This window comes from Rhea pennata, chromosome 4 (assembly GCF_028389875.1).
Source record: "Rhea pennata isolate bPtePen1 chromosome 4, bPtePen1.pri, whole genome shotgun sequence".
NCBI classification, from domain to species: Eukaryota; Metazoa; Chordata; class Aves; order Rheiformes; family Rheidae; genus Rhea; species Rhea pennata.
In genome coordinates, this window is record NC_084666.1 from 41,098,158 (window position 1) to 41,123,499 (window position 25,342).

At 39.2% G+C, this 25,342-nt stretch overlaps 1 protein-coding gene across 7 annotated transcripts in view; it reads right to left on the bottom strand.

The window, feature by feature from the left end:
- Positions 1–25,342, bottom strand: part of PALLD (palladin, cytoskeletal associated protein) — a 211,971-nt gene that overhangs the window by 16,235 nt on the left and 170,394 nt on the right. For 5 of the 7 annotated variants that reach the window (XM_062573797.1, XM_062573796.1, XM_062573800.1 and 2 more), the window contains 5 exons: positions 24,459–25,151; positions 9,759–9,894; positions 6,586–6,687; positions 5,953–6,003; positions 4,284–4,505 (listed from right to left, as the gene is read on the bottom strand). In XM_062573797.1, coding sequence (XP_062429781.1) covers positions 4,284–4,505; positions 5,953–6,003; positions 6,586–6,687; positions 9,759–9,894; positions 24,459–25,151 — 1,204 coding nt within the window. The remainder of the gene's footprint in view (positions 1–4,283; positions 4,506–5,952; positions 6,004–6,585; positions 6,688–9,758; positions 9,895–24,458; positions 25,152–25,342) is intronic. The other 2 variants (XM_062573802.1, XM_062573798.1) reach the window with 2 other exon arrangements.

Here is a 25,342-nt window from a genome sequence, read left to right on the forward strand (position 1 = left end):
TATAGATACCCTTAATAGTTGCAGGCCAACAATACCATAGTTCCAAGCTGTACAGAACAGTTAAATTATCTCTCAAACAGAGGTCTTTTCCATTACTTTTGATACATAATTTTATACTCTGGCTGACCCAAGGTCTAGTTTTGATGAGCCAAAAAATGATGTATACAGAATAACATCTTACAGAAATTTACAAATTACACAAAAAAACATGTATGTGTTTTTAATGCCTCCTACTTGAGGGGAAAAAAAGCTTCAACTATTTTGAACAAGCTTTGGGGGGTTTGCTGTACTTTAAAAATCAAGATAAAACTCCAAACTGAATCCTGCTGAAAACAAGGGAAAAACATATGGCATACGCAAGAAAGCACATATAGCAATGTACACGGATGGAAAGCAGGGACAGATACCGATACCAAACTGGGCTTGGGATGAATTAACCCAGAGCTTTGAGAGGCGGGTTTGTGTGTTCAGCTTGAACCCTGGGGATCTCCTCCAACCCTGCACACAGGCCTTCTCCCAATCAAGTAATTTCTCTAATGTGACAGGAATAAGAAAATGCAAACCTAAAGTATTTCTGACTCACTGCTACTGCCAAAGATATGAGGGAGAAGAACAGGTCCCCGTATGACAGAAGGAAGGAAATATTAGCATCACAGAAGATGACAGATCTCTCTTACCATTTGGCAAAAAAAAAAAATGTATTTGTTCTGGTCACAGGATTACTGGGACCTTGTGCACGAGGAAAGCAAATGCATTTTCCTCAGTGTAATTCCTGAAGTGAGAACTTGCATCTCTTAGTGAGAAAAAGGTACTTGTTTTCCAGTGACAAAGCAAAGAATTCCTGATAGAATTTAATATTCCAGGTTCTTCATACTATCAATATTTCAAACCTCTAGATTCATTCACTTTGGGGAAAAATTAAGAATATACTTCTAAATTTCACTAAAACACAACAGACTGGAGGATGGAATGGGCTGGAGGGAATGAGTGGAAATTTCCCTTAAAAATTAATTACCATGTATGGTTTTTACATTAAGAAGCATTATGTGTAACTAGAAATGATTTCATTTCCTAAATAGCTGGTTATACTTGTTTCCCATTTTGTCTGTCAGCAGTCTTGCAGAGACTCTGCGGTGCTAACAAAAGATTTGGTAACGTCTGCTCGGCTGCTGACAGAGCACTTACTAGAGATGCACAAGATATGATCACGCACATACACATGCTAATGGCTGTTGGCAGCAATATAGTTGCAAAAATGAGTTTTAACTTGCGTGCTTTACATGTTTCATAACGTTGCTTGGAATCTACTGCATTAAGCAGTAATTATTTAAGAATAAAGCACTTATCAGAAATATCAGGAGACAAGCCAGGAATTATTAAATGGAAATATATGCAAATATTAACTGAACCAGATATCCAAATGTCATGCATAGGTTGTTCAGTACTCACTTCCACTAAGTTTAAAAGTATTGGCATCAGTGTAGTAAATAGTTAATATTATCTTCATCTGAAATGGAGTTAATAAGTAAAACGCTACCAATACTGGATACAGTGGCCCTTTTCGTAAAGTACTTTCTTTCTAAGATATCTTTTATTAAATGTACCATTAAACTATGTAAGCACTGAACACTTCACCTGGATTGCCTTTATTTGTACCAGATTTTCAGAAACAAATGTGTAATGACTAGAAATACAATGGAATACACAGTACAAAAGGGTTTTTTGATCTTGGGCAGCACAATCATTTTTAATCACTATGAATTATATTTGGCCTTGTCAAGAGAGAGCAGTACAAGCTCTGTGCAACGTTCAAGTCTCATTTAACCTTTTTTATAGCATTATCCTGATTTTAAAGAGAAACATCTCTTTTTAAAAAAGCGAATCTGCAATCCCTTTCATATCACCAAAAGTTTTCATTTTAATGAGAAAATAGTTTAACATATGCTGAAGGCTTCAACTAAAGTAGATTCAGATTTAAAGAGTCATATTTATGAAGACAAAATCTGCACATCAGTATTCAATTTACATGGCATGTTTAGGGGAAAAAATAATCAAGCCAATAACCCTGCTTAGAAAAATCCCTTGTAATGAACGCCAGATTTCAGAAACACTGCAGTCCTTCCCAAAGCCATTCCTTGGCAGAGTTGAGAGAATACTTAGAAGGGAGGAGCTTTAAGTTAGTAAATTATTTCCAGCTTTTCATTTGCCAAAGTAAAGAATTTATTCAGGGGCAACACTTCCAGCTTCAACAAATGGCTGCAGAAAGGCTGCCTTCAGCCATCGAGTATTTCAAAACTGCCACCTTGGCATTCTCCGAGGAAGACACAGCCTTTGACGCTTGCACAGTCCAGCTAACAAGTAGCTATCCAAGGGGACTGAAATTGGTTCCATCCCAAGCAATTTAAGAAATCTCACAAAGCATCTGCAAGCGAACAGAATAAAGGGTCACAGTCGCAGGTGCAAGAGCAAATCACTTCTTAACGTGCACACTTGGACACAGAATCAGAGCGTATTTACATCGGACCCGCCTTTATAACGCAGTGTTTTAGGGGAAGTACTGCCAATGTGGTTTCCTGGCTGTGCAACCACAAACGCCAAAACAAGGAGAGTGCAGGAAGGAAGAAGTGACATTGTCTTTCATCTGTCTTAAATCTGATTAAGTTGACTGTGAAACTACACCTTAATTGAAAACTGTGAAAATCAGGGAATGGCTACAGCCTATGACTAAGGCTGAGTCATAGGAGATCATTCAGCGTCTTACTCATAACCCTCAGGCAAACGGAATACCTCTCCATCACACTGCACCCCCAGCACCAGTGAACTGAAGTGCCTTCCACCCTTATTCAGCATAACAGGCTCTCTTATAACACATATGATCAACTCAAAAGTAAACTGGACATCAAAGGCTTGGTTTCAGCCCAACTGGGCCAGTCTTCTCAGTGTGCATCTACACTAGCTTCAGTCTGTGAAGCTAGGAGCGCATTTTTGGAATGAGTTTACTGATCATTCCAACTTACTTTGCAGTGGTTCACATTGTGGAGGGGTCTTGGAGCACAGGAACTGGATTCTGTTCAGATGAAACTAAGCCAGAATGTGTACTCCAAGAACACATCTAACGTGTTGCATCTGCTTCAGTCTATGGGACCAAATTAGAGCTAGCCCAAAGTTAAAGCCTGAAATGCATGCAAGGATAGATCTGCATTGCTTGCTAATGCAGACATTGCTGTAATTGCTTGTTATTCTTCCTTTACTACCTGACAAAGTCCATTTTTCCATTTTACAGTTTGCATAATACCATGCAGCTACAGCACTGAACACGTCAAATCACTTTCTTTTATCTCTGTTCAAAAACCTAAACATCTGTACAACTTACACAAGGTAAGAGAGATTTGGACACTCACAGCACCCTTGCTGCTGTGAAGATGGGCAGCTTATCTGAGAGGTTACTGTGAGAGCTACAATGATCCCTCTGGAAGATGCTGGCTTTGGCAAGGAAGTTTAAGAAGCTGCTGCTGTTTGTTAGCTGCAATAAGAGTCTGTTGATCACTAGGCAATTTTTCAAATGGTTAAGCACAACCTACCAAAGAAAGGTATTACTCCAGACTACTGATATCACATCAACTGGTACTTTTGCATCTGCTGAAATGAAGCCCAGTCCTCCCTCAGAAGTTCATCACGATAAACCTCACCATCATGTCCCATCTTGCTACTAGGATACATGGGAGCTGACTGTATTCTAATTTACCTTTCTCTGTCAACAAGCTATAGCATTCTTAGGGTGTGTAGTTATAAACTGTGTAATACTGCAGAAAGCAGAGATCCTGTACTAGCTTCCGAACCAGAAGCAACATGTTTTTGCATTAGCATAGTGCTATGCCTGAGCTCATCACCCATGGTAACCTGATGTGGCTGCTTTTGGAACCACTGTGCCAGCTCACATGGGGATCTAGAGCATTGCACTGCATTCTGTAGTACAGATCTGCCCTGAAGGTAACCCTAAAAATGACAAAAATATCACTTACAGGGAAAGTAAACGAGATAAAGTCTCAGGAAGGAGTATGCTAGAGACGAAGTCTCAAGGTCAGATGTTTGGTTGGTATAAATTATGTAATTCCTATAATGTCAAAAGAGATTTGACAGTTTATACCAACTAGGGATCTTTATTGTTAAGAGGGAACATCAGCTATTCCTGTAATACACAGTCCACTGTCCAGGGGCTTGTTGTAAGGCACCAATATGGCACACTTACAGTGCTTGTAGAAATCTTTATCCTCTTTCCTTACCTTTGGCTTCGGATTTCCTGCCACTTTGCATGTGAATGTGACCGGCATTCCCTCAAAGATTTTGTAGTGCTTCAGCTTTATCTCAAAATATGGTGACACACTGTTATCAATCGAATCATCTCCATGTTGCACCTCGTCATCTGATTCCTCCACGGGAGACCTCTCCAGCCTGTATTCAATTTCACTGATCAATCTTTGCTCAAAGCTGGAGACTTTATACTCCTGTCAAACACGAAAGGTACATATTAGTGTTCAACACGTTGCTTAGCAAGATATGTTTCTAAATTTTTTTTATTCTATTGATCTTTGACAATCCATTAAGGTTTTACATATAAAAGGAAACCGTATCTTGTTGAAGAAAAACACTATAATCCATGCCTCTAAATAACTTCCCTATGAAACACTGAAGACATCTGGTATGAGGCAAAAATTGTACTTCATGTTGTTTTAAGGTCTAATTTATAAGGGGAAGGAAAGGTACTGGTTGCTCTCTTTCTTTCTTTTCTTTTCTTTTCTTTTTTTTTTAAGCCTGTAAGAATAAAAGCATTTTGAAGCCATTCATAAAGAGGAAAGACATACACTAATATTTCCTTGAGGGTACACATAGATTTAGAGTGGGTTTTGCTTCCAGATGGCCAAAAGACCATATGGTTCACATCTGCAATTTGCACACAACTGTACTGGAGGCTGCACCCGAAGGCTACAATGATTTTATTTACAATTGCTCGTAACAGTGAGAAAACGGCACCACTGGCACACTGTGATACTTGCCTCCCTTCACTCCTGTTACCATATTCCCCTTTGTTTGGCCAAAAGTATCAACTTCTTCCTTAGAAAAATAGTTTGTCATGAGAATGTTCAAGATTTAGAAAAAAGAGTAGAACATTTCATCCCATGTAAAACACCACTACTCCTTTAAATGTGTTATTTAGACACTGGGAAATGTTACTGTGACATACACAGTATTCTTGAACTGTTCACTCCATCTGCTCTACAGTAAAAATGTCCTGCTTTGAATCTCAGCAAGATAATGCTGGAATATAAGAAAGCTCAGAAGCAGGGGTGAGGGGGAATCTTTAGTAGCCAGTGCTCTCAGCCTACAAAAATTTAGGCATTTTTTCAAATAACCTTCAACAGTTGTCTCTGGCCCTTGTTTTATTTAAAACAAACACACATCTCACATAAAGCCCCCCTTTCAAATACCCCATCCTCTATCATCAACTTTGGTCTAGCAATAATGTGGAACCTTTCCACTGACTGGTTACCCTCAAAAAAGGAAAAAAAATAGAAGAAGAAACAAACAGCTTTTTAAGCTTCAGATATTTTTTATTTCTCTGTTCCCTGAAAGTTTATCATAAAAGCAAATCATGAAGTATGCATGGTGTGTGTGTGTATATATATATATATATATATACACATACACATACACATACACAAAAGACAGCTGTATATGTTAACATTACTGCAGAAAGATACTGGAGCACATCATTACTGTGCTTAAATAATTAGGCTTACAGACAGAGTTCAGCACTATGGAGGGAGTGCATCTCCCCAGTTATTAAAATCTAGGAGACCTCTCCTTATTAACCAAGAGCAGTAGCAGGGAAAGAGCAAAGACAACAGTAAAAAAGAATGAGAAAAACAAGAAAGAAAAAGGTGAAACATTAACCTTTTGAATATCCACAGGACTCACTACAGAAGCATCAATAGAGCGAGTTTCCTGTAAGGGCAGAAAAAAAGATCAAGAGGCAGAAAGAAGACCAAGAAGAATCCATGACAATTTCTCAAGAGTTTTTACCAGGAGAACATACTGCATGTGGAAACATAAGCAAACGGATGCTACACAGCTCTGAAGAGCAGCTCTGGCACGTCAACAGACAACAGGGAATGTATACCTGGCCTTTCAAGCAGACTTGCTGCTGTGTTTTTGGTTTGCATCCAAAAAGTGCAGATTACACATATAAAGACAAGATGGTTTCAAGATAATAGATGTATTTTTGCCTTAAGAGACTTAAAGGTCAGGATAGAATAGGATAAACGGAAGAATTTAAAGTGGAAAGCAGACATTTGAGAACTCTCAGCCTTATTCAGTATGGAAAAACTGAGCAATAAGCATGGGATTCTCCAGTTTGCTTCACTGATATATAACATATGACTTCTATAATCAAAACCATCCTATCTTTTGTAATTTACTGTCTTAGATAGGTCTTTAAGGGAATGATTGCCTGTGAAGGAAAAAAAATAAAAAATTTCTTTCTTTCTTTTTTTTATTTTCCTATGAATGTGCAGAGCTATGCAGCACCTGTATAGCCGGCTCCTCTTCCGGTTCTTGTATATTGAAGACAGTTGCAGCACTGTCTGCTCCCAGCAGTCGGCGAGCCATCTTTTCCTCATACGTCAACCTCTGAACAAAGAATAATAATAAAAAAAAAATAAAAAAAAAAAACAGGGAGAAGGAAAAAGAAGAAAGAAAACTTATTGTTTCTCATTAAGAACTACAAGGCAGTTGGAGAGTAAGTAATGCTGCCACAGGGAAATCTGAAAATTATCAGCTTAATAATAGAATTTGCTTCTGTATTGTTCATTCTGCATTTTCAATTGTTAGAAGTACTTAAACAGAAAATAGGATTTTTGTATCATAACAATCCCTCTGCTCCACTACATGAATTCACTCACCTATTTGTGTCATCAAATTGATTTTGACAGAAAGCAAATACAATCTCTAAACAGGATTACAATTTCTAAAGAGAAATAAGCAGGAAAGGGTGATACAATTACTCATCAATAAAGAAGTAATTTCATGCAAATAGTCTTTCTAGGCAAGAACAATACTAAAACAGGACTGAAAGCACAAGGCATGTTTGGTACACAATTTTTGTGCAATTTTTAAAATGGCAACCCCAAACCTTGGCAGTTTTAATTTTATTCCCTAATATAAAACATTTAGCCTTTATGTGAGGAGGTTCAAAGCATATGCACCTTCAAAAATCATTACAAAGGGAGGAAATCATAAGTTAACTCCTTCTGAATAGCCAAATTTTTTTTTCTTTGCTATAACAACCATATTCTACCCAAATTGTCACCTATCTTCTCTCCACAGACAGAATTTGGAGGACTTGAATGCTTATTAACTAGCTATTTTGTTTTCAGCACCCACAAAACTTGTTCTAAAAAGTAGAAACATGAGTTTTTCTTTGAAAGCAGCAGAAATGTAATTTAAAAAAATGATCATAAAAGAGAGTGGCAATATGCTTCTAACTGAAAATCTCTACTGCAGTTTGTAATGCATTTTTTTTGCATTACCAGTCGCTCTTCTGGCTTAAGCAACCTGTGCCCTGACTCTGCCATTTGTCTCCACGCTCATGCCAGTAACTTGGGCTGGAATGAGCAACAGAAACCACTTAAATCAGCACAGCCATCAAAAAAGTGCATATCAAATTAACCCAAATCTTACTCCTAGTCATTCTGCTCAATTTCTACATTAGAACTACAGCGCAGCAAAGTCTGCCAAAAATGCTATGGAGATATTACCCTACTTAATTATTTTGTCAGAAATATAATGATAGTTTTACAAAAAAAAATATTTTTAGATGTTTAATTCCTTTTTCTTTTTCTTTTATTTTTTTGCAAATTAAGGACACTTCTAAGAAGATATATCAAAAAGAGACTAAGTATACAAAACAATTATTCCATTATTATTTTTCTTTCTACATTCAGTAACATATTTCATGCACCTAAATGCACTTACAAACTTTCTTACAAATCAGTATTGCAAAAATCTGTCAGTGAATGAGAGGCAAACTCACTGCACGTTTAAATGTCTCCATTAAACAGAAAAGAAAAAAAAGAAAAAGAAAAATAGAAAATTTAAAATGTTAGATCGACCTAATGCTTCCACTTCAAATAAATTATTTTAATTAATTTTTAAAAGATGTGACATTATAGTTAAAGCAGCAGGCTAAGACATACGAAAGCTGCATACGAGTCTTGGCTTGGTTACAAACATCTAAACAAATCATGAGCTTTTCTTCACTTTAATTTCTTCTGTGATCACTCCAAGTGCCCACAGCCACAATCGCAAAAACAGAATCACCCAGGACAGGAATCTGCAAGGCAAAAGCCTCAAGGCAAGTGCAAAAGCAGAGTTAACTCAGTTCAAGCTACCACACCATCCGAACACAGCTTGCTTTACCCGGGCCATGTGGCCTTTCTCAGGACATTCCATTCATAGGTCTAGGCCAAACATCTTGCTCATTTTCCAAAATAGGCATCGACAGCCACGTTTAGCACACCTCCCACAAAAATCTGAACTTCAAAAACGCTGTGGGGGTTATTCTGCTCAGCTGCTGAAGGGAACTGCCAGTCTCTGAGCAATTAATGCAGAAGGAAAGTACCGCAGCACTGGTCACACTCTCAACACTTTCTCTACTTCATGTCATTCACCTTGCTGTGAACCAGAAGCTGGCAGCTCTGGAGGAGTCATTCTGAATCCATGGGCTTGAACTTAAAACACTGCAGTCCACATCTTAGACACACTAACAGACCTCTGAATATGGTCCTGAGAAACCTAAAGCATACTAACTTTCAGATTCTCCTGAAAACCTTTCATAGACAAAACGTGTATGACAGCCTACATTTCTTTAAATTATGTTCCTCTTAAAAGAGATTCCTGCTTCAAAGACATTTATATCACTCCTCTAATAACTGTAATCAAGTCCTAGGAGAGTTGCTTCTTATCAACTCTCAGCAGGAAAAAAATGGTATTTTATCTTTTCTGCATATCTTAAAATGCACAAAAATTAATGGAGAACTTTGCAACTGTGCATTTCAAGTGTTTGTTATACTTGCTCATTTTATCTCATTTCTTGCCTATTTAAGTACCTTGTTAACTCTTGATAAAATGTTTAAATTAGTCGCTTTAAGCTGTTTTTTACCCCCATGGTCAAGAAAGTCCCAGTCACAGAATCTAACAATGCCTGATTCCCAATGGTTTGTTTCTCATGATGAGCTACCTTGTCTTTCTACGATGACCACTTACCACCCACCCTTTCCAACTTGATGTCCACTTTGTTCAGCCTTTAAGCTGGGTAGAACATCAAATGAGCCCAGACTGATCAAAAGCTACACGTGTGCTGACTGAGTGGCTAGCTGGCAGTGACGAACGGTCAAAACCAAACGGCCTCAGAGGCTAAACAAGCCTGTGAGGTACATACTGTGCAGAGTTGTTGCAGGAACTCATCACCTTTGAGACTTCTGCTTTGTTAATTCCAAGTTAAGATGCCCAGCATGAGGGGAACTGATAGACCAAAATGCATAGTATGATCGCTTAAGGAAATTCAGCTTTGGAGAATGCAATTAAAAGTAGTAAGTACATAAAACAAAGAATACTACACACAATTATTTTATACGCAGGATATCTGCAAAACTACCCTCGATGCCCACTCCCCTTCCCCAGGGTATTTTATGTTTGTATACCGGCTGCCCATTGTTCAAAAGGTCTTCCTTGAAACGAAGCTTTCTTTCCAGGTCCTGAATTACAGCATCTTTTGATCCTTGAATCTCTTCATCTGATGCTATCCTAGCAGTTCTGCCTGTCTTCTTGGGAAATCCCCTGCAAAACAATACAAGAAAGTTCATGATTTTTCCTGAAATCATTGATATTTAGGACTTACTGGATAAAGTCCTGCCATTAATGAAGAAAATTACATTTTGCCTTTGGAAGGCAGGCAGCTCACTTACTATACTGCCCTATCTAACTCACATTATGCTTTACTCAAGAATCAGTAGAAATAGGGCTCAGGATGGCAGAGCAGTGGCTGTAAATAACACACACTCAAAGAGAAAACTGATGAGCAATGACAATAAAGCAAAGTGACAGGAAGCATGAAAGTATAACAAGATAAGCAGGAATAGAAAGTAAACTAAATTTCTATGCAGTACTAGAGGATAAAGATCAGGAAGAAGTATGACAAGGCAGTTAATTATTAATTCCCTGTGTTATTTAATAACTAACCCTTGTAACAGCTTTTGAACATACAATGCATAACTTGATGTTTACTCCTCCTATCTGAGTGAATACATACCAGAACGCAACATGTAAATGTTATTTCTGAAAGAACAGCTATTCAGAGTCTAGGTTACACTGGCAAAAGGTATAATCACTCCTACAAAGCAGTTTTCAGCAGCGGAGTTTCATAGCAGAATGACAACCATTTAGCAGTTAGCATTCACAAGGCTAAGCTGTTCCTCGCTCCAGTCCAGAAGATGCGACTGCAATTTCAGGATGTGTCACTCCCACTTTTTGGAGGGGCACAGGATTTTTCCCCCCTCCGATCTGCACTGATTTTAAATGCTTTTCAGTAATGTTACAACGACTCTATTGCTGGAAATGTCCAATGATGGCATTTTCTAATGAAAATGAGAGGTGCAACTCAAATTGTGAAGAAATAAACATTGTTATCACTTTTGTAAACTTGCAACACATCGTATTTCTGCAGTGAAATCACACAATATCATTTAAAACACTGATAGTGGCTCAATATTAGTTAGGTTTTTTTTTCCCTCCTCCAAACTTTAGTGTTTAACTATGGCGCAGCCCATTAACCGGGAATGACTTTTGCCGGACTTTTGATTATGGAATCAGGTAAATTGCCAAACTCCTCTCACATATCAGAAAATTTATAATTAGAATACAAATCCATCTGTTACTTTAAATTAAAATCTTTGCTTTGCTATGCTAGGAAGCACGTGATCTTGGGAGAATTATAGAAATGCAGTCAGAGTATGTAGAGATGCTGCAAGGAAGGCTAAGGCCCAGCTGGAATTGAGTCTTGCAAGGGATGTTAAAGACAACAGGAAGGGCTTCTCCAAATTCATCAGCAGCAAGAGGAGGACTAGGGAAAATGTGGGCCTGCTACTGAATAGGGTGGGGGCCCTGGTGACAAGGGACACAGAAAAGGCAGAATTACTGAATGCCTTCTTTGCTTCAGTCTTCACTGCTAAGGGCAGCCCCCAGGAATCCTGCAGCCTGGACATGAGCGAGAAAGTCTGGAGAAGGGAAGACTTTTCTTTGGTTGAGGAGGAAAAGATTAGAGACCTTCTGGGCAGGTTAGACATCCACAGATCCATGGGCCCCGATGCGATGCACCCACAGGTACTGAGGGAGCTGGCGGATGTTGTTGACATGCCACTCTCCATCATCTTTGAAAGGTCCTGGAGAACTGGAGAGGTGCCTGAGGACCGGAAGAAAGCCAATTTCACTCCAATCTTCAAGAAGGGCAAGAAGGAGGACCTAGGCAACTACAGGTTGGTCAGCCTCACCTCCATCCCTGGAAAGGTGTTGGAACAGCTCATTCTGGATGTCATCTCCAGACATACGGAGGAAAAGAAGGTGATCAGGAGTAGTCAGCATGGATTCACCAAGGGGAAATCCTGCTTAACCAACCTGAGAGCCTTCTCTGATGGAATGACTGATCCCCTTTGATGAGGGGAGAGCAGGGGACGTTGTGTGCCTCGACTTCAGCAAGGCTTTTGACACTGTCTCCCATAACATCCTCCTAGATAAGCTCAGCAAGTGTGGGTTAGGTGAGTGGACAGTGAGGTGGATTGAGAACTGGCTGAAAGGCAGAGCTCAGAGGGTCGTCATCGGTGGCGTGGAGTCCAGTTGGAGGCCTGTGGCTAGTGGCGTCCCCCAGGGCTCAGTACTGGGTCCCATCCTGTTCAACTTCTTCATCAATGACCTGGATGAGGGGATGGAGTGCCTCCTCAGCAAGTTTGCTGATAATGCCAAGCTGGGAGGAGTGGCTGAGACACCAGAGGGCTGTGCTGCCATTCAGAGAGACCTGGACAGGCTGGAGAGCTGGGCGGAGAGGAACCTCAGGAGGTTCAACAAAGGCAAGTGCAGAGTCCTGCACCTAGGGAAGAATAACCCTAGGCACCAGTACAAGCTGGGGGCTGACCTGCTGGAGAGCAGCTCTGCAGAAAAGGACCTGGGAGTGCTGGTGGATAACAAGTTGACCATGAGCCAGCAATGTGCCCTTGTGGCCAAGAAGGCCAATGGTCTCCTGGGGTGCATTAGGAACAGTGTTGCCAGCAGGTCAGGGGAGCTGATCCTGCCCCTCTCCTCAGCCCTGGGGAGGCCTCATTTCGAGGACTGTGTCCAGTTCTGGGCTCCCCACTACAAGAGAGATATGGAGCTACTGGAGAGAGTCCAGTGTAGGGCTATGAAGATGGTCAGAGGGCTGGAGCATCTGCCCTGTGAGGAACAGCTGAGAGCGCCAGGCCTTTTCAGCCTGGGGAAGAGAAGACTGAGGGGGGATCTTATCAGTGTGTACAAGTATCTGAAGGGAGGGTGTCAAGGAAATGGGGTCAAACTCTTTTCAGTTGTCCCATGTGACAGGACAAGAGGCAATGGGCCGAAATTGAAGCACAAGAAGTTCTGCCTGAACATGAAGGGGAATTTCTTCACTGTGAGAGTGACGGAGCACTGGAGCAGGTTGCCCAGAGAGGTTGTGGAGTCTCCTTCTCTGGAGATCTTCAAGGCCCGCCTGGATGCAACCCTGTCTACCATGCTGTAGGTGACCCTGCTTGAGCAGGGGGGTTGGACTAGATGATCTCCAGACGTCCCTTCCAACCTTACTGACTCTACGATTCTATGATCTTTCCTTCTGGAAGGAAGGCTTCATATTATTTCAATTTATGATTTCACAGATGACAGAGATGGAAAAAAAATCACACTAGCAGTTATGGGCAATCTTGCTTCCCACACACAACTTAACAATTTAATTACCACTCAGAAATTTAAATCAGAATTACATGGAGTTAATTAATATTCTTGGATATTGTTTGGTATTACGTTTCTCTAACATGGGTACATTAACCTCGCTCTTCAGAAAGTGTCTTTGATGATAATTTTTAGCAGTAGTTGAAATGAAACAATACACATACGCTGTCAAAAGCCAAAAATAAGTTAATAGATGAACACAATAATTAGAAACAATTCTGTCTAAATGCCTAAAACATTTTGTATTTTGTTACTGAAAGTAACTTTAAAATGGGAAAAGGGTGAAGAAAAACGTAAAAAGAATTGCATTTTCACATCAAACTGCAACAGAAGTAGAACAGACAAATGTCACTGCCTAACGTCTGCCTGTCTGTCTAACGTCACAGAGAACTGGAGAACAACATTCCTCACCCTAGAAATATTCAGCAGTTAGCTGGAGCTCTTGTCAGTCAGCAAGTAGAATAATTTTCTCAGCCTTCGGCTGGGGATTTTTTCAGTCACAAGTAAAACAAACTCTCCCTGACACTGTTTTGGGAAAGGAGTAAGGAAAACCATCCCACCTACGTGGAGGCAGAGGGATACTAAGAGCAAGGGGGAAAGCCTCTTTCAGGAAGGGAAGCTGCAATAACACAAGGCATTTTGGGACGGCAAAGGAAGACACAAAAGGAAAATGGGCCAGAAGAAAGTGGGAAGATGCAAGGTCCCTCAGCAAGGCTTGACTGAGTGCTGGAAGGTGAATGGGAAGGTGACAACTCTTCTTGTCTTCAGTCTCCACAGTCTTTACCTCCCAGCTCCTTACCCCACCCCACCCAGCACCATCACAGATCTCCATTTTGTCACTCTTCAGATAAGGACCAAACAACAACAACAAAAATCTGGCCAACTTAGAGACCAGATTTTGGCTTCACTTTGTAGAAGTCCTGTGCCAGCCCTTAAGGGAGACTTCTACCTGCCTTGACAATTCCAAGCAATACACTAAGAAATAAAGTATTCATTTCAGGTTCTACAGATTTCCTACTCAAATGGTTAAAATGCTAGGAGTGCTAGCAGGAAAAGGCCAGTTTATGTCTGGCCCTTAATATGTTATAAAGGTAAAATTTACAATACACCCAGGAAAGTCACAACACTGTATGAAAAGAGATTAATAGGTTAAGTACTCTGGAGCGGATTTCAAAGAACAAGTAGAAGCATTTCTAAAGCATCAGCAATGATTAAAGCCCCTAAACAAACATCTGTTTTTAAAAAGGGAATGAGTACCAAGGGAATTATATGTCAGTCAGTGCAATGTCCATACTAAGCACAAGAAAATAACATTATAGCCCATTTCAAAACAATGTAGGATAATAAGGCAATGGAAATTGAATCCCATCAAATCTCACTAATTTCTCTCTCTGACAGGCTGACTGGCATGGAGACAGGCAAAAAGTAGCAACATCTCAGTTTATAGCTTCTGAGTAAGCCCTCTGTGGCTCCTTTAGTTCCCCAGTAAATTAAGGAAACATAGTCTGGCTGAAATTTCCATTATATGGCTGCGTAACTGTCTGGAAAAGCTATTCCAAGAGTAATTATGAGGTTTTATCTCTCAGATTGGAAGAATATAGACCAATGAGGTCTTTCAAATATCTATAATAAGTTCAGTACATAGTATTCCAACATTAACAATTGGAATAGTGAAATAAAAAGCACATTTCATAAATTGGCTTATGACAATGAACTTGCAGAGGTTGCAACTTATTTTCCTGTAACAACTGTCATTTACAATAATCTTCATAATTAGTCTAGAGCTGGTCTAATACTGATTAAGAAATTCAGGAAAGAAGTTCAAAGTATGACAGCAATATCAATGTACAAGTAGCACCAAGATACTAAGCATCTCAAAAGAATAGATTCTGTGAGATTGAAACTTTGGACAACAATGCGATAGTTTTGAAAGCAATAAAAAATTCTGGAACACATTCGCCTAAGACCTGAAAGTTCAACTGTTTTGCTCTAATTCTTGCTGCTGGAGATTGAGTCTAATTCTACCACTGTACTTTACAAAAAATGCAGCAAATTCGAGTTTGAGAGCAAGAAAAGTGTAAGATGGTTTTAAAACATAACTTTTGTGAGGTTGGGAAAATCTTGTTTATTTAACCTGGAAAAGAGAAGACTGAGTATAGGGATGTAAATCAAACTTATAAGGCATCAGAAAACAGCTGACATTCAATGATTCCCCCTGTCCACTGAGGTCAATAAGCAGACAACTTAATTTGAAGATAGACAGACCTCAATTAGACAGAAACAATGTTGAACTCTCCTCCTTTCTCCTTGCCTCCACCCACCAACAATGACGTATGATAGCTTAAACATGGGCACAAGTCATGTCAGGAAGCTAAGGAATTTTTATTTAAGAATAGGCTAGGCAGACTTTCCAGCAATGGCTTGGGGATCGTTGGTAGTTTTTAATATGAGAGGTAGACTCCCTAACAACCTTTCCACACCTCTGCATATAAGCCAGAACGTTCTGAGCTTTGCAAAGCAGGTATGGGAGTGTCCTCCAAGACCTGGTTAAGGCAACTTGCCTGAAAAAGGAATTTGATTTTCTTTACTTACATTACAAATAAGTACTTAAGCAAGGAAGCAGTCAGCTTAGAAATATAATTATAAAAACAAGCATCAGCCAGAATTCCTTCAAATGCCTTTAGAAAACCTTGTCTCAGGATTATTTTATACTGGGGGTGGGAGGTGGCAGCTGCATATTAAAATTAAGGTTTAGGCTGATCTTTCCAAATACACTATGGAGACCAGGATTCAGCTCTGTTCAGTAATGTGACATTAAATGCACTTCAGGGAATACCTGAGGCAGAATCCTGACTAAAGATGATTTCAACCAAGTAAGACAAAGGTAACAAAGTTCAACTATTTCTACCACCCAAGAAAAAGGTATAAAACTGTCGTTAGAAAAAAAAAAAAAAAAGAAATGTAATTCTTCCTGCAGATGCTCTATTTCCATCCCTCTTTAGAATCACTTTTCTTCTTTCTCTACATATGTACATATATGTAAACATATAAATGTATGTACATACAGATGCATACCCCCCAACAAGTTAGCTGTTAAGACATACATTTTTGAGATGAACTTCAAAATGGCTACAAAGCAACGAGGACAAATAGAAGATCACCAGTGAATCTATCCTCCAAGGCACAGTTCCATTAGCGTGACAGACTTTTTACAGGTCAAGACAGACTGATAGCAAACCTTCTTCAGTCATGTTTGCAAATATTGTTCACCATCTTTATGCGCCTTATCTGGATGCACCAAGTTCTTAAGATTTCTTTTTTCCTTGGTTGTTCATAAGCTTTCTCTTCATCTTTTCTCAGGGATAATGCCAAACAAGGGGACTGGCATGACATTTTGTATACCTGCATGCTCATTCTCTGCCTCATGCAATTTTCAGGGTATATTGTGAGTGTTCAAGACAGTATGATGTAGTTGGAAAGGGTACATTTAAAGACATGGGTACCTTTAGCCTTAGAAAGGCAACAACTACCACCAATGCGCAAACAAATTCTCAGACTTTGAGAGAGTCAGGCTGAAATTGATATTGATTTTCACATCACCTTTGAAATGTGCGTCACTTAAGTCATTGGGTGGCTGAACACAAACACAGATATAAGCATGCAAGTATAAGCAAATTCTTTCGGACAGAAAAGGTGCAAGGAAGTTGCCAAAACTCAGGCATCTGAATTCACACGTGCAAATTTCTGACAGTAGAAAATTTTGCAATCTTGGCTTAGCTCTCCTTTGTTTTGAATATTTGCTCTAACATTTGTTTAGAAAGCAAGCCAAATCAGCAGTACTCTTCATGTTTTAATTACATGTCGTGCACACTGGATGAGAGTCTCTTTCTTTTCCTGTGTACCTTTTACAGTGTAAACAAAGGCAACAGGCTGGCTGCCGTTATCCTTCCGAGAACTAATTCTTGTTTGCAGCCAATATGGCTCAGTTTCACAGAAATCCAAACCAATTCTCTAGTACTGAGGTAATGAACAGTAACTTGATTCTTCTTTTAGAACTAAAGACTTCCAAAAATACAATTAACTCCCATCCGTTTAACACATTTTCACTTACTGTAAGAACAAAATTGCTGTAAGTACTCTAACAGGTCACAAGCTTTGAAGCTGCAGCTGCGTATTAAAATTAAGGTTTAGGCTGATCTTTCCAAATACACTATGGAGACCAGGATTCAGCTCTGTTCAGTAATGTGACATTAAATGCACTTCAGGGAATACCTGAGGCAGAATCCTGACTAAAGATGATTTCAGCAAAGTAAGACAAAGGTAACAAAATTCAACTATTTCTACCACCCAAGAAAAAGGTATAAAACTGTCGTTAGAAAAAAAAAAAATCCTCAGCATTGGATAGGATCAAGTCTGATATGAATAATATGTTGTTCTGACCAAGTTTCTTAATGATTAAATAACAAAGAAAACAATTCACCTACAAACTGTGCATCTACCACCAAAATTTTGTAAGACTTATCTTTAGAGATATGTTTTTACTTATTCAGATAAGAACTACTGTCTCTATATTCTCCTTTTCAGCTCCTCCCCTGAGCAAATTATCCCTCCACTCCATGCTGCCCTGGTTACCATAGACAAGTAAGTGTAATTTGCTATTCAAAAGATGTTCAGACATTTTGGTATCAATTGAAAAAGTAGCAGGTATTTTGCAACTGGTAATCTTATCCACCTTTTTGACTGTTTCCAGCATTCTGCTAAAACTGAACTGACTGCTCCTGAATGTAGAGAAGGCTGGCACAGTCCCCCTAGTCCTGAGCTCTTGAGAAGAGATGGACAACTGCCAGAAGCACGTTAAGAAAAACCCATGTGGCACTGAGAAAAGCTAATATATCCAAAGATATTAACATTTGTTCAAGTTTCTAAAGTGCTGCTGAGTAAGGTCTCTACTACCATCAACCACTGTACTTAGCATTTCACAGACAGCTCTGTGGCATTCTGATCTGCATGAAATAAGGCAGTTGTAATACTAAATCCTCAGAAGGAAAAATTTGCAGGACCTCAGCTATGCTGATAGGCCAAAAAAAAGCTATAAAGCAATGGTGTGAATGAATTACTACACACAGCCACTCTCTTTTCATCAGAAAGGTATATGCACTAGCTCTTTTAGTCAAATTCAATTGTCATTTTACAAGATCCTTAAGCATCTGCAACAATCATTTAGAAAACGAAATGGATCAAAAACATCTGGAAAACAAAGCCTTTCAGACACACGGACCGTCAAGATGCAGTAGGTCAGTTATTTTGGCTACTGTCTGTATGCCTCCCCATCATGTTGAATTCTTGATCACTGCTTATTCTTGAGCAACTGTATTTTAATAAATTAGATCCAGGGCACAATCTGGATTTCAAAGTTGAAATGGAAAAAACATGCATTCATCATATTTCAGAAAAGCTGACGTGGATAAGTATTTTATGATAACAATGTGCATCTATAGAATAAAAAATGTGTCATATTGTGCAAAAAAAAAACCCCCGAAACCCCTAGTATGAGTAGTTTCTTAGCAAAACCAACGAGATCTAATATCCTAGATAAACCACATAGATGTTGGCCTAATAGTCATAATTAGGATCCAAGTCATGGGGAGAGGAGGAGAGATAACATATTAAAGAAAGAAACTTCAAACAAAAATGGTCTAATGGATGGGGCAACAGATTAAGACATCTATGGAACATAAAACTGAAATCTGGGAGTATCCACTGCTATAAAACTGGAGGTTGGGAATGAAAGCAAACATTTGTCGGAATTTTTCCAATGACAGAAATATTTATTTGTCTTCAGATGTATTTTCATGAGCCCCACGGCTACTTCAGATATTAACCAGTAAATACCACATAGAGATGAGGTAAGTTCCCTCAAAGGCAGGAAAACCATTCTGACCTTTCTCCTCTGATTGGTGACAGAATTTTTAAACAAGGAAGTCCCTGCAACATATCACTACTTTAAATCAATCATACTGTAGGTAATCTCCATTTTTGTACAGTTGTGACAGATGTAACTTACAAAAATGGGAAAAAATAAATCTCAGGTCTACATAGGACAGCAATATATTTTACTCAAAGATGAAAGCTGGCATTTGTAACGAGAGGCTGTTGAAAGCTGTAAGATAAAGACATGGAGAAGTGCAGCCTTTCCTCATGTTATCACCATGATTGCTAACCTACTCAAGGAATATAAAGTTTACTAAAAATTTGCCTCTCAGTAGTATTCAAGATAGAATTCAATGCAGAAGTCACAGTATAATGCTGGAAAAACAGGCCAGCAGCTCGGACTCAAACAAGGAAAAGGAAGAAAAAAAAAAAAAAAGTAGATCCCTCTCTGATGTTCCTATTTTCATGACTCCCACAGAATCCCCTTTGAGATTTGATTTAAAGTTCTAGAAACAGTAATTAAATTTATCATGTATAAAAGCTTATTTAATTTAATTTTTCAAGAGATTGTAGACTATCTTGTCTTTAAAGCAATGTTTTCTTTTCCATTTGAAAGATTTATACAGAAACCAGAAAGTACTAAATCTAGAGTCATATATTTCATTAATTCTGTCAGATTTTTTCTGCTTGCAACTAAAGCAATACTATTGAAGATAACTATTTAAAGAAAAAGTACTATATACATCAGTTCTTTACAAAGGATATTCGTATAGCTGGCAATACATGGTTTTTTCATGCTTAGAAAGAGATTCTACTTTTCTAGGTTCAATTACTAACTCCACACCTTTTTGAAGCAAGATTTATATTCTTTTTAGTTCCCTGTTCAGTAAGTATTCACTTTATCCTTCTCCTGGGACTAAATTTTGTTTTCACTTACGCTCATGTAAATTTGCCAGTATACATGCTTACCTAAAATTTGTCTTTTCCTATGATATAAAATGTATACTTACCAATTTTCATAGGGATATAATTCATTTTTCTATGATGAATGGCAAAGAATGGATTCTAGCTTCTGCAGATTTAAGTGTGGAAGAAAAAAAAAAAAGACTCAGTTCTGGTTTATATCACACAGACTTTGTTCCTTTTAAGTCTTTTATAATTGAAAGTTAACCTGAGTCCAATTCATGTACCCACCCAGAGAGTTTTATTTAGGGAAAGAAAGAAAGAAAGAAAGAAAGAACAGAGATTTTTAAGAATTGTATCCAACAGCTATATGCCAGCCAGATTTCACCTCCAAAATAAGTGATGAGTGCTCATGACTCCCTAAGGTATTTAATTAGCTATGGAGCTCTACCAGTACCTCTCTACCTATTTAATACAACTACATTCTGGCAAAACATCAATTTTTAAGATCTGCCCATGAGAAAAGATGATTATTCCCAAAACTTGTTCAGTTACCATTGTTAGAGCCAAAGCCTGAAAATGTTTTAATTGTAGCAAAGAAATATTTAATGGTGAATTACCAGGTACTAACTACACAAAGTTGCTCTTCATGTTTCAAATATCCAAATAAAATCTAGTAAATTCATCTCAAGCTGTTCCCATGCTTCAGGCCAGGCTGTAAGACTAATTGTTGGCAAAAAAAGTATGTTACTGTCTCTGAAACTATTGACTAGAAAACATCATTTGACCAAACTAGTTTAGATAATGCTGTCACTTCCACAGAGTCTCAGGGTCCACAACCGAGGAAAAATTCAGCCCTTAGCTGAAGCATCAGTATGGTATTTACTGCTCATTTTCCCAGAGCTCACAGACAGATTACAGGGATGGAAAAGGGCTATTTTGTCTGAGCTTGGATATAGCAACAGGAACAACATTTCTTTGGAGTCATTCCTCTTTGTAGCAGAGCAAAGATGATACATATACTGGAAAGGAAATGCATTAAGAAAGCTGATGGAGGGAAGGTCTGATTCCATGAGAAACAAAGAGGACTCTGTTGGCTTGTATACCACTACAGAGCTTCCACTTTGTCTTCTATTTTGCAGAAATCTTCCTTGATGCTGCCTTTAACTATATCCAAACATATATAAGTTCTATATGGAATGTTTATTGTATTATCTTTATTTTGCTTCTAGAACAAAAGCAATCAAAAGAAAATAAGAATATTACCTACTACGTACTGATTCTGAGGAGCCTGTAATCAGGGGCAGATCTGTAATTTTGTAAAGATTGTTATGAAAAACAAACAAGATGTATGAAAAATTGATCAATTATTCGATAAATTCCACAATATCTCAAGATGCATATTTTACAAAAATAGTTCAGCCAAATAATCTTAATTGCGAACTCTGGTGAGGCCAAATAATTAATTTTTTACTTAGATATTTGGCTATTGGTATCATGGTATCCATACTCAGGGGAGAAGAAAGTAAACAACCATGGTAAGAAGACCACGTAATCAAAACACAAGCAGTGAATTACCAACCCTGAAATACAACCAAAAAAATGACAAGAAAGAGAAAGAAGCCATAAAAACAATGGAAGCAGGCAGGAAAACTGTTTTGAGAGCATCCTACTCATTAAAGGTACCGAGTATGAAAGCCTATAAATATTTAAAAGCAATCATAGATCCAAGTCTACCTCCACTGAAGTAAAAATATATAAATTATCAAATTATATTCTAAAGAGGAGTCCCATTTTACTTGGAGTGTCTAGTCAAAGTTATATTTCCTGTCCATGAAGGACACTTCAAACTCCAACTAGCTCATTATCAGCAACACACAAGCATATTCTCAATATCACCATCGTACGACAGAGAAGCAGAGACAAAAGTTAAATGACTTGACTAATGTTTTAGATGACAAGCTGAAGCAAAACTGATTCCCTGCTGCTACAGTCTGCTACAGAATAGTGTCAGGCAAAGTTATCATTCTTTTCAATCAATAGACCTTGTTGATGCCCGGAGCAGCTGGCGAGACTGGACTCCTATCACACGTTTCCTTTCTCAAGGCCTTCAGAATCAGCTAGGTTTCATTCTTCTACTAAGGCCTAAGACCTTTCATGTTGACTATGTTATTAATGTATGCAAGAAATTGCAATGTACTCAAGTAAGCAGAGAGGGAGAGTTGACAGAAATATTTCAGAGAAGGGATGACATACACATGTGGTGTTAGTCTGATCCTGGGAGACTCTTTCCTCTCCCAAAGATTTGCTATGTGGCATTAAACAACATTCTTCATCCTTAAGTCAAAGAGGCTAAGTTTACTTCTAACAGTGAGATATTCTTATAGGCAGAAAATACTGAATACAATAAGCGATTCAGAAACCGTAACATCTCGGAAGATAAATATGTTCAAGAAGAGAGGAATTGTGAGGATGGAGTAGAAGATGAGGAAATAGATGAAGCAAAAAATGAAAGATAAAAAGCCAGAAGAACTGAGATTGCAGCACAAAGCAGAAGACGATCAAAGGTAGTGGTGGTTGGGAGAGAAACTCTCTGGAGAGTGTAGCAAGAGAATGATGGGAAAGAGAAAATGCAGCTTATTTACTCAATAGGTCAAAAGACACCAGATATTAGTAACTTACTACAGTAAAATGGAGGGGGGAGGGGGAAAAGCGGAGGCCAGGGGAAAAATAGGCATCAAAGATGCATAACAACATAACTATATATATATATATAGACATATACACACACACACAGAGATATATATATGTATACGTAAGTCATACACACCAACAGTCAGCATGGTTAACATGATCCAGTCCATGATCTGGACTACATTTCCAGAGGGGATGCAGGCCAAACAGCCCAGCCCCTCATCCCAGCTCAGAACCCGAGGCTGCTGCCTTGTCCTGGCTGGGGGAAAGACACCGCTACGTGCGCAGTCAGGCTGGCTGAAGGCAGCGCGTGGCAAAGGAAGTGGGAAGCATCCTTGCAGAGTTCAGTCTGTGTCAGTCTATTCAATCTGAAGACTGAAGGGAAGGAGGAGGAAGCACACAGCTGTCTGCCTCAAGTGAAAGCAGGTAGGTGTAAATGTAGTGTAACAGGGAAAGAGGCTGCTCTGACCATCTGTTCACGAGAGGCCTGAGCTGTTGCTGCCACTATCACGGAACACAGAAGGGAAGCCAAAAGGGAATCCAGTCCCCAACAGTTGCCTAGAACAAATTATCCTACACAGTACAACTGGATATGCACACAGAACGACATTGCTATTCTAGAGCCTCTTCTGGCAAATAAGGGATAATTTTAGGCTTTTGCAGGCTGAGTTTACCTGCCAAGTTGCCAGTAAATTAATTATACATCTTTCAGCAGTCAGTATTAATAAACTCAGTCATTGCAAAGGACACAGTAAGACAGAAAATCACAGCTAGAATGAGTACAAGAGTGAATGGTACTATTCATTTTTCTCTTAATTCTGTTTTATGGCCAGATTTCACAATGAGCCATATGACAGAAGTCCAGATATATAAATGCTTTTTAAAAGACTATCCATGATTTACGACTTTGATATCTATCTGCTTTCTTCCTTCTCCTTCCTTTTCAGATCTCAGATTGAATTAACAAAAGTTCCCACTGCAACAGTATGTAGCTGAGCAAGTCACCTAGATACCGTAGATATGTTTAGAAAAACTTCTAGACAAAGTTATAAATAAGCCTTGGATACAGCTATTCTCATTTTTGTTCTTCAGCATTTCTCTTTGTTCTCTTAAGGATGGAATGAGAATCCAGTGCCAGTGGAAAGACAAACTGATCTATGATGGGAGCTGACATTGCTCCAAAATAATAATTTGGCCTTGAGAGAAGACTAAAGAGGAGGAAAAATCTGTGGAGCTGTTAGGAGAGAGGTTCTGTTTGCTTTTATGCATTGTTCTTCTAAATCTCCTGCTTAACCCCTCTCCTTCCAAATTTCCTCAGAAAAAAAGCTCTAGGCAATAGTCAACAGGATGCCCTTATGACTACCTTGTTGCAAGAGGTATACTTTAATACCTCATACTCTAAGGTATGTATATAAAGCTATAGGAACTTCTGAACAACACTCTTTCCTTGATCTTTATGTGCAGAAATAATGGGTATAGAGATTGGAAATACCACCTTATGTGTGAACTTAAGATGACTGGGCTTGAGAAGGGTTTTCTTGAAGCTCCTCCCACTGCCCTGGGCATGCAGAACCTTTTGCTGTCACCTCATAAATTTATCAACTCTAATTAAAAATTTCAGATTCTTCCCTTTCCCATTCCCACTGTAGGACTCTTTTAGAATCTTGCTTCTGCAAGGACTGAAAAAACTATATATACAACCTCTAGCATAGACATATTTGCAACTAGCTTCTGCATCTCTCTCTCGCTCAGGTAGCAGGTAACAGTAAAGGACCCTAGAAAAGTATAAAAATAAACAAGTGCAATAAGCTTCAATACAGTCCTCAGAATGGTCAAATTCAAGGAGCTCATTAGCTGATACTTACGGAGGTGTCACTCCTTTCGGGAGCCCTAGTGCATTGACAGAAACGGGTGGTGGCTGGGATGGCAGCATGGAGCTGAGAAAAGCTGCCGGAGATTGGCTGGAATTAGGAAATCTAGGAGTTGGAGACAGGCTATGGGAAGGGGAAGAAACTGAAGGAAGAGGAGGGGGTGGAGGGGGTGGAAGTGGAAAGGAATCACACACAGGATATGTTGTGGTTGGACTAAAGACAGGTGGAGGTGGTGGGGGAGGAGATGGAGAAGAAGGAGACCATGGGTACTCCCCTTCTGGAGCAAATTGCTGGGAGAAAGGGGGAACAGGTGCTCTCCCAAACTGTTTCTGAGAAGCAGTTGGAGACATAGGAGAGGGAAGGCTGGATGTAGATGATCCTGAAGAAGGAGTCACATAACCTGAAGCAGGGCTGATGTTCTGAGCAGCAATGAACTGCTTAGGCCGAGCATAGTTGAAGGAGCTGGAAGACTGCATGGTGGGAGAAGTATGCGAGTTGAGAATACTCATTGGCAAAGAAGCAAGAGACTGGCTGGATTCAAGCTCCTGGAAGGAAGGGGGAGGAGGAAAGGAAGGAGAAGTGGGAGGGTATGGGTGGTGATCGGGTTGCTGTTGGTGATGATACCGCTGGCCACTTTCTTGCTCCAGACGAATTTGGTTCTGCAGTTGCTGTATTTTTAGAGGGTCCCTGTACAAAGGAAAAAGAAACAAAAAAACGATCAGACACATGCTGCTGGTTGGGAAGGAGGTTAAAATTACAAGTGCTGAGCTATGTTTTAGGAAAGTCAGAGGCCGGAGAAAGTTCAAAGTATTTGCGTATCTTGAATAGCCCTATTTCTTTAGATCTAAAACATCACTAGAAAAGCCTTCTTTGTCCTA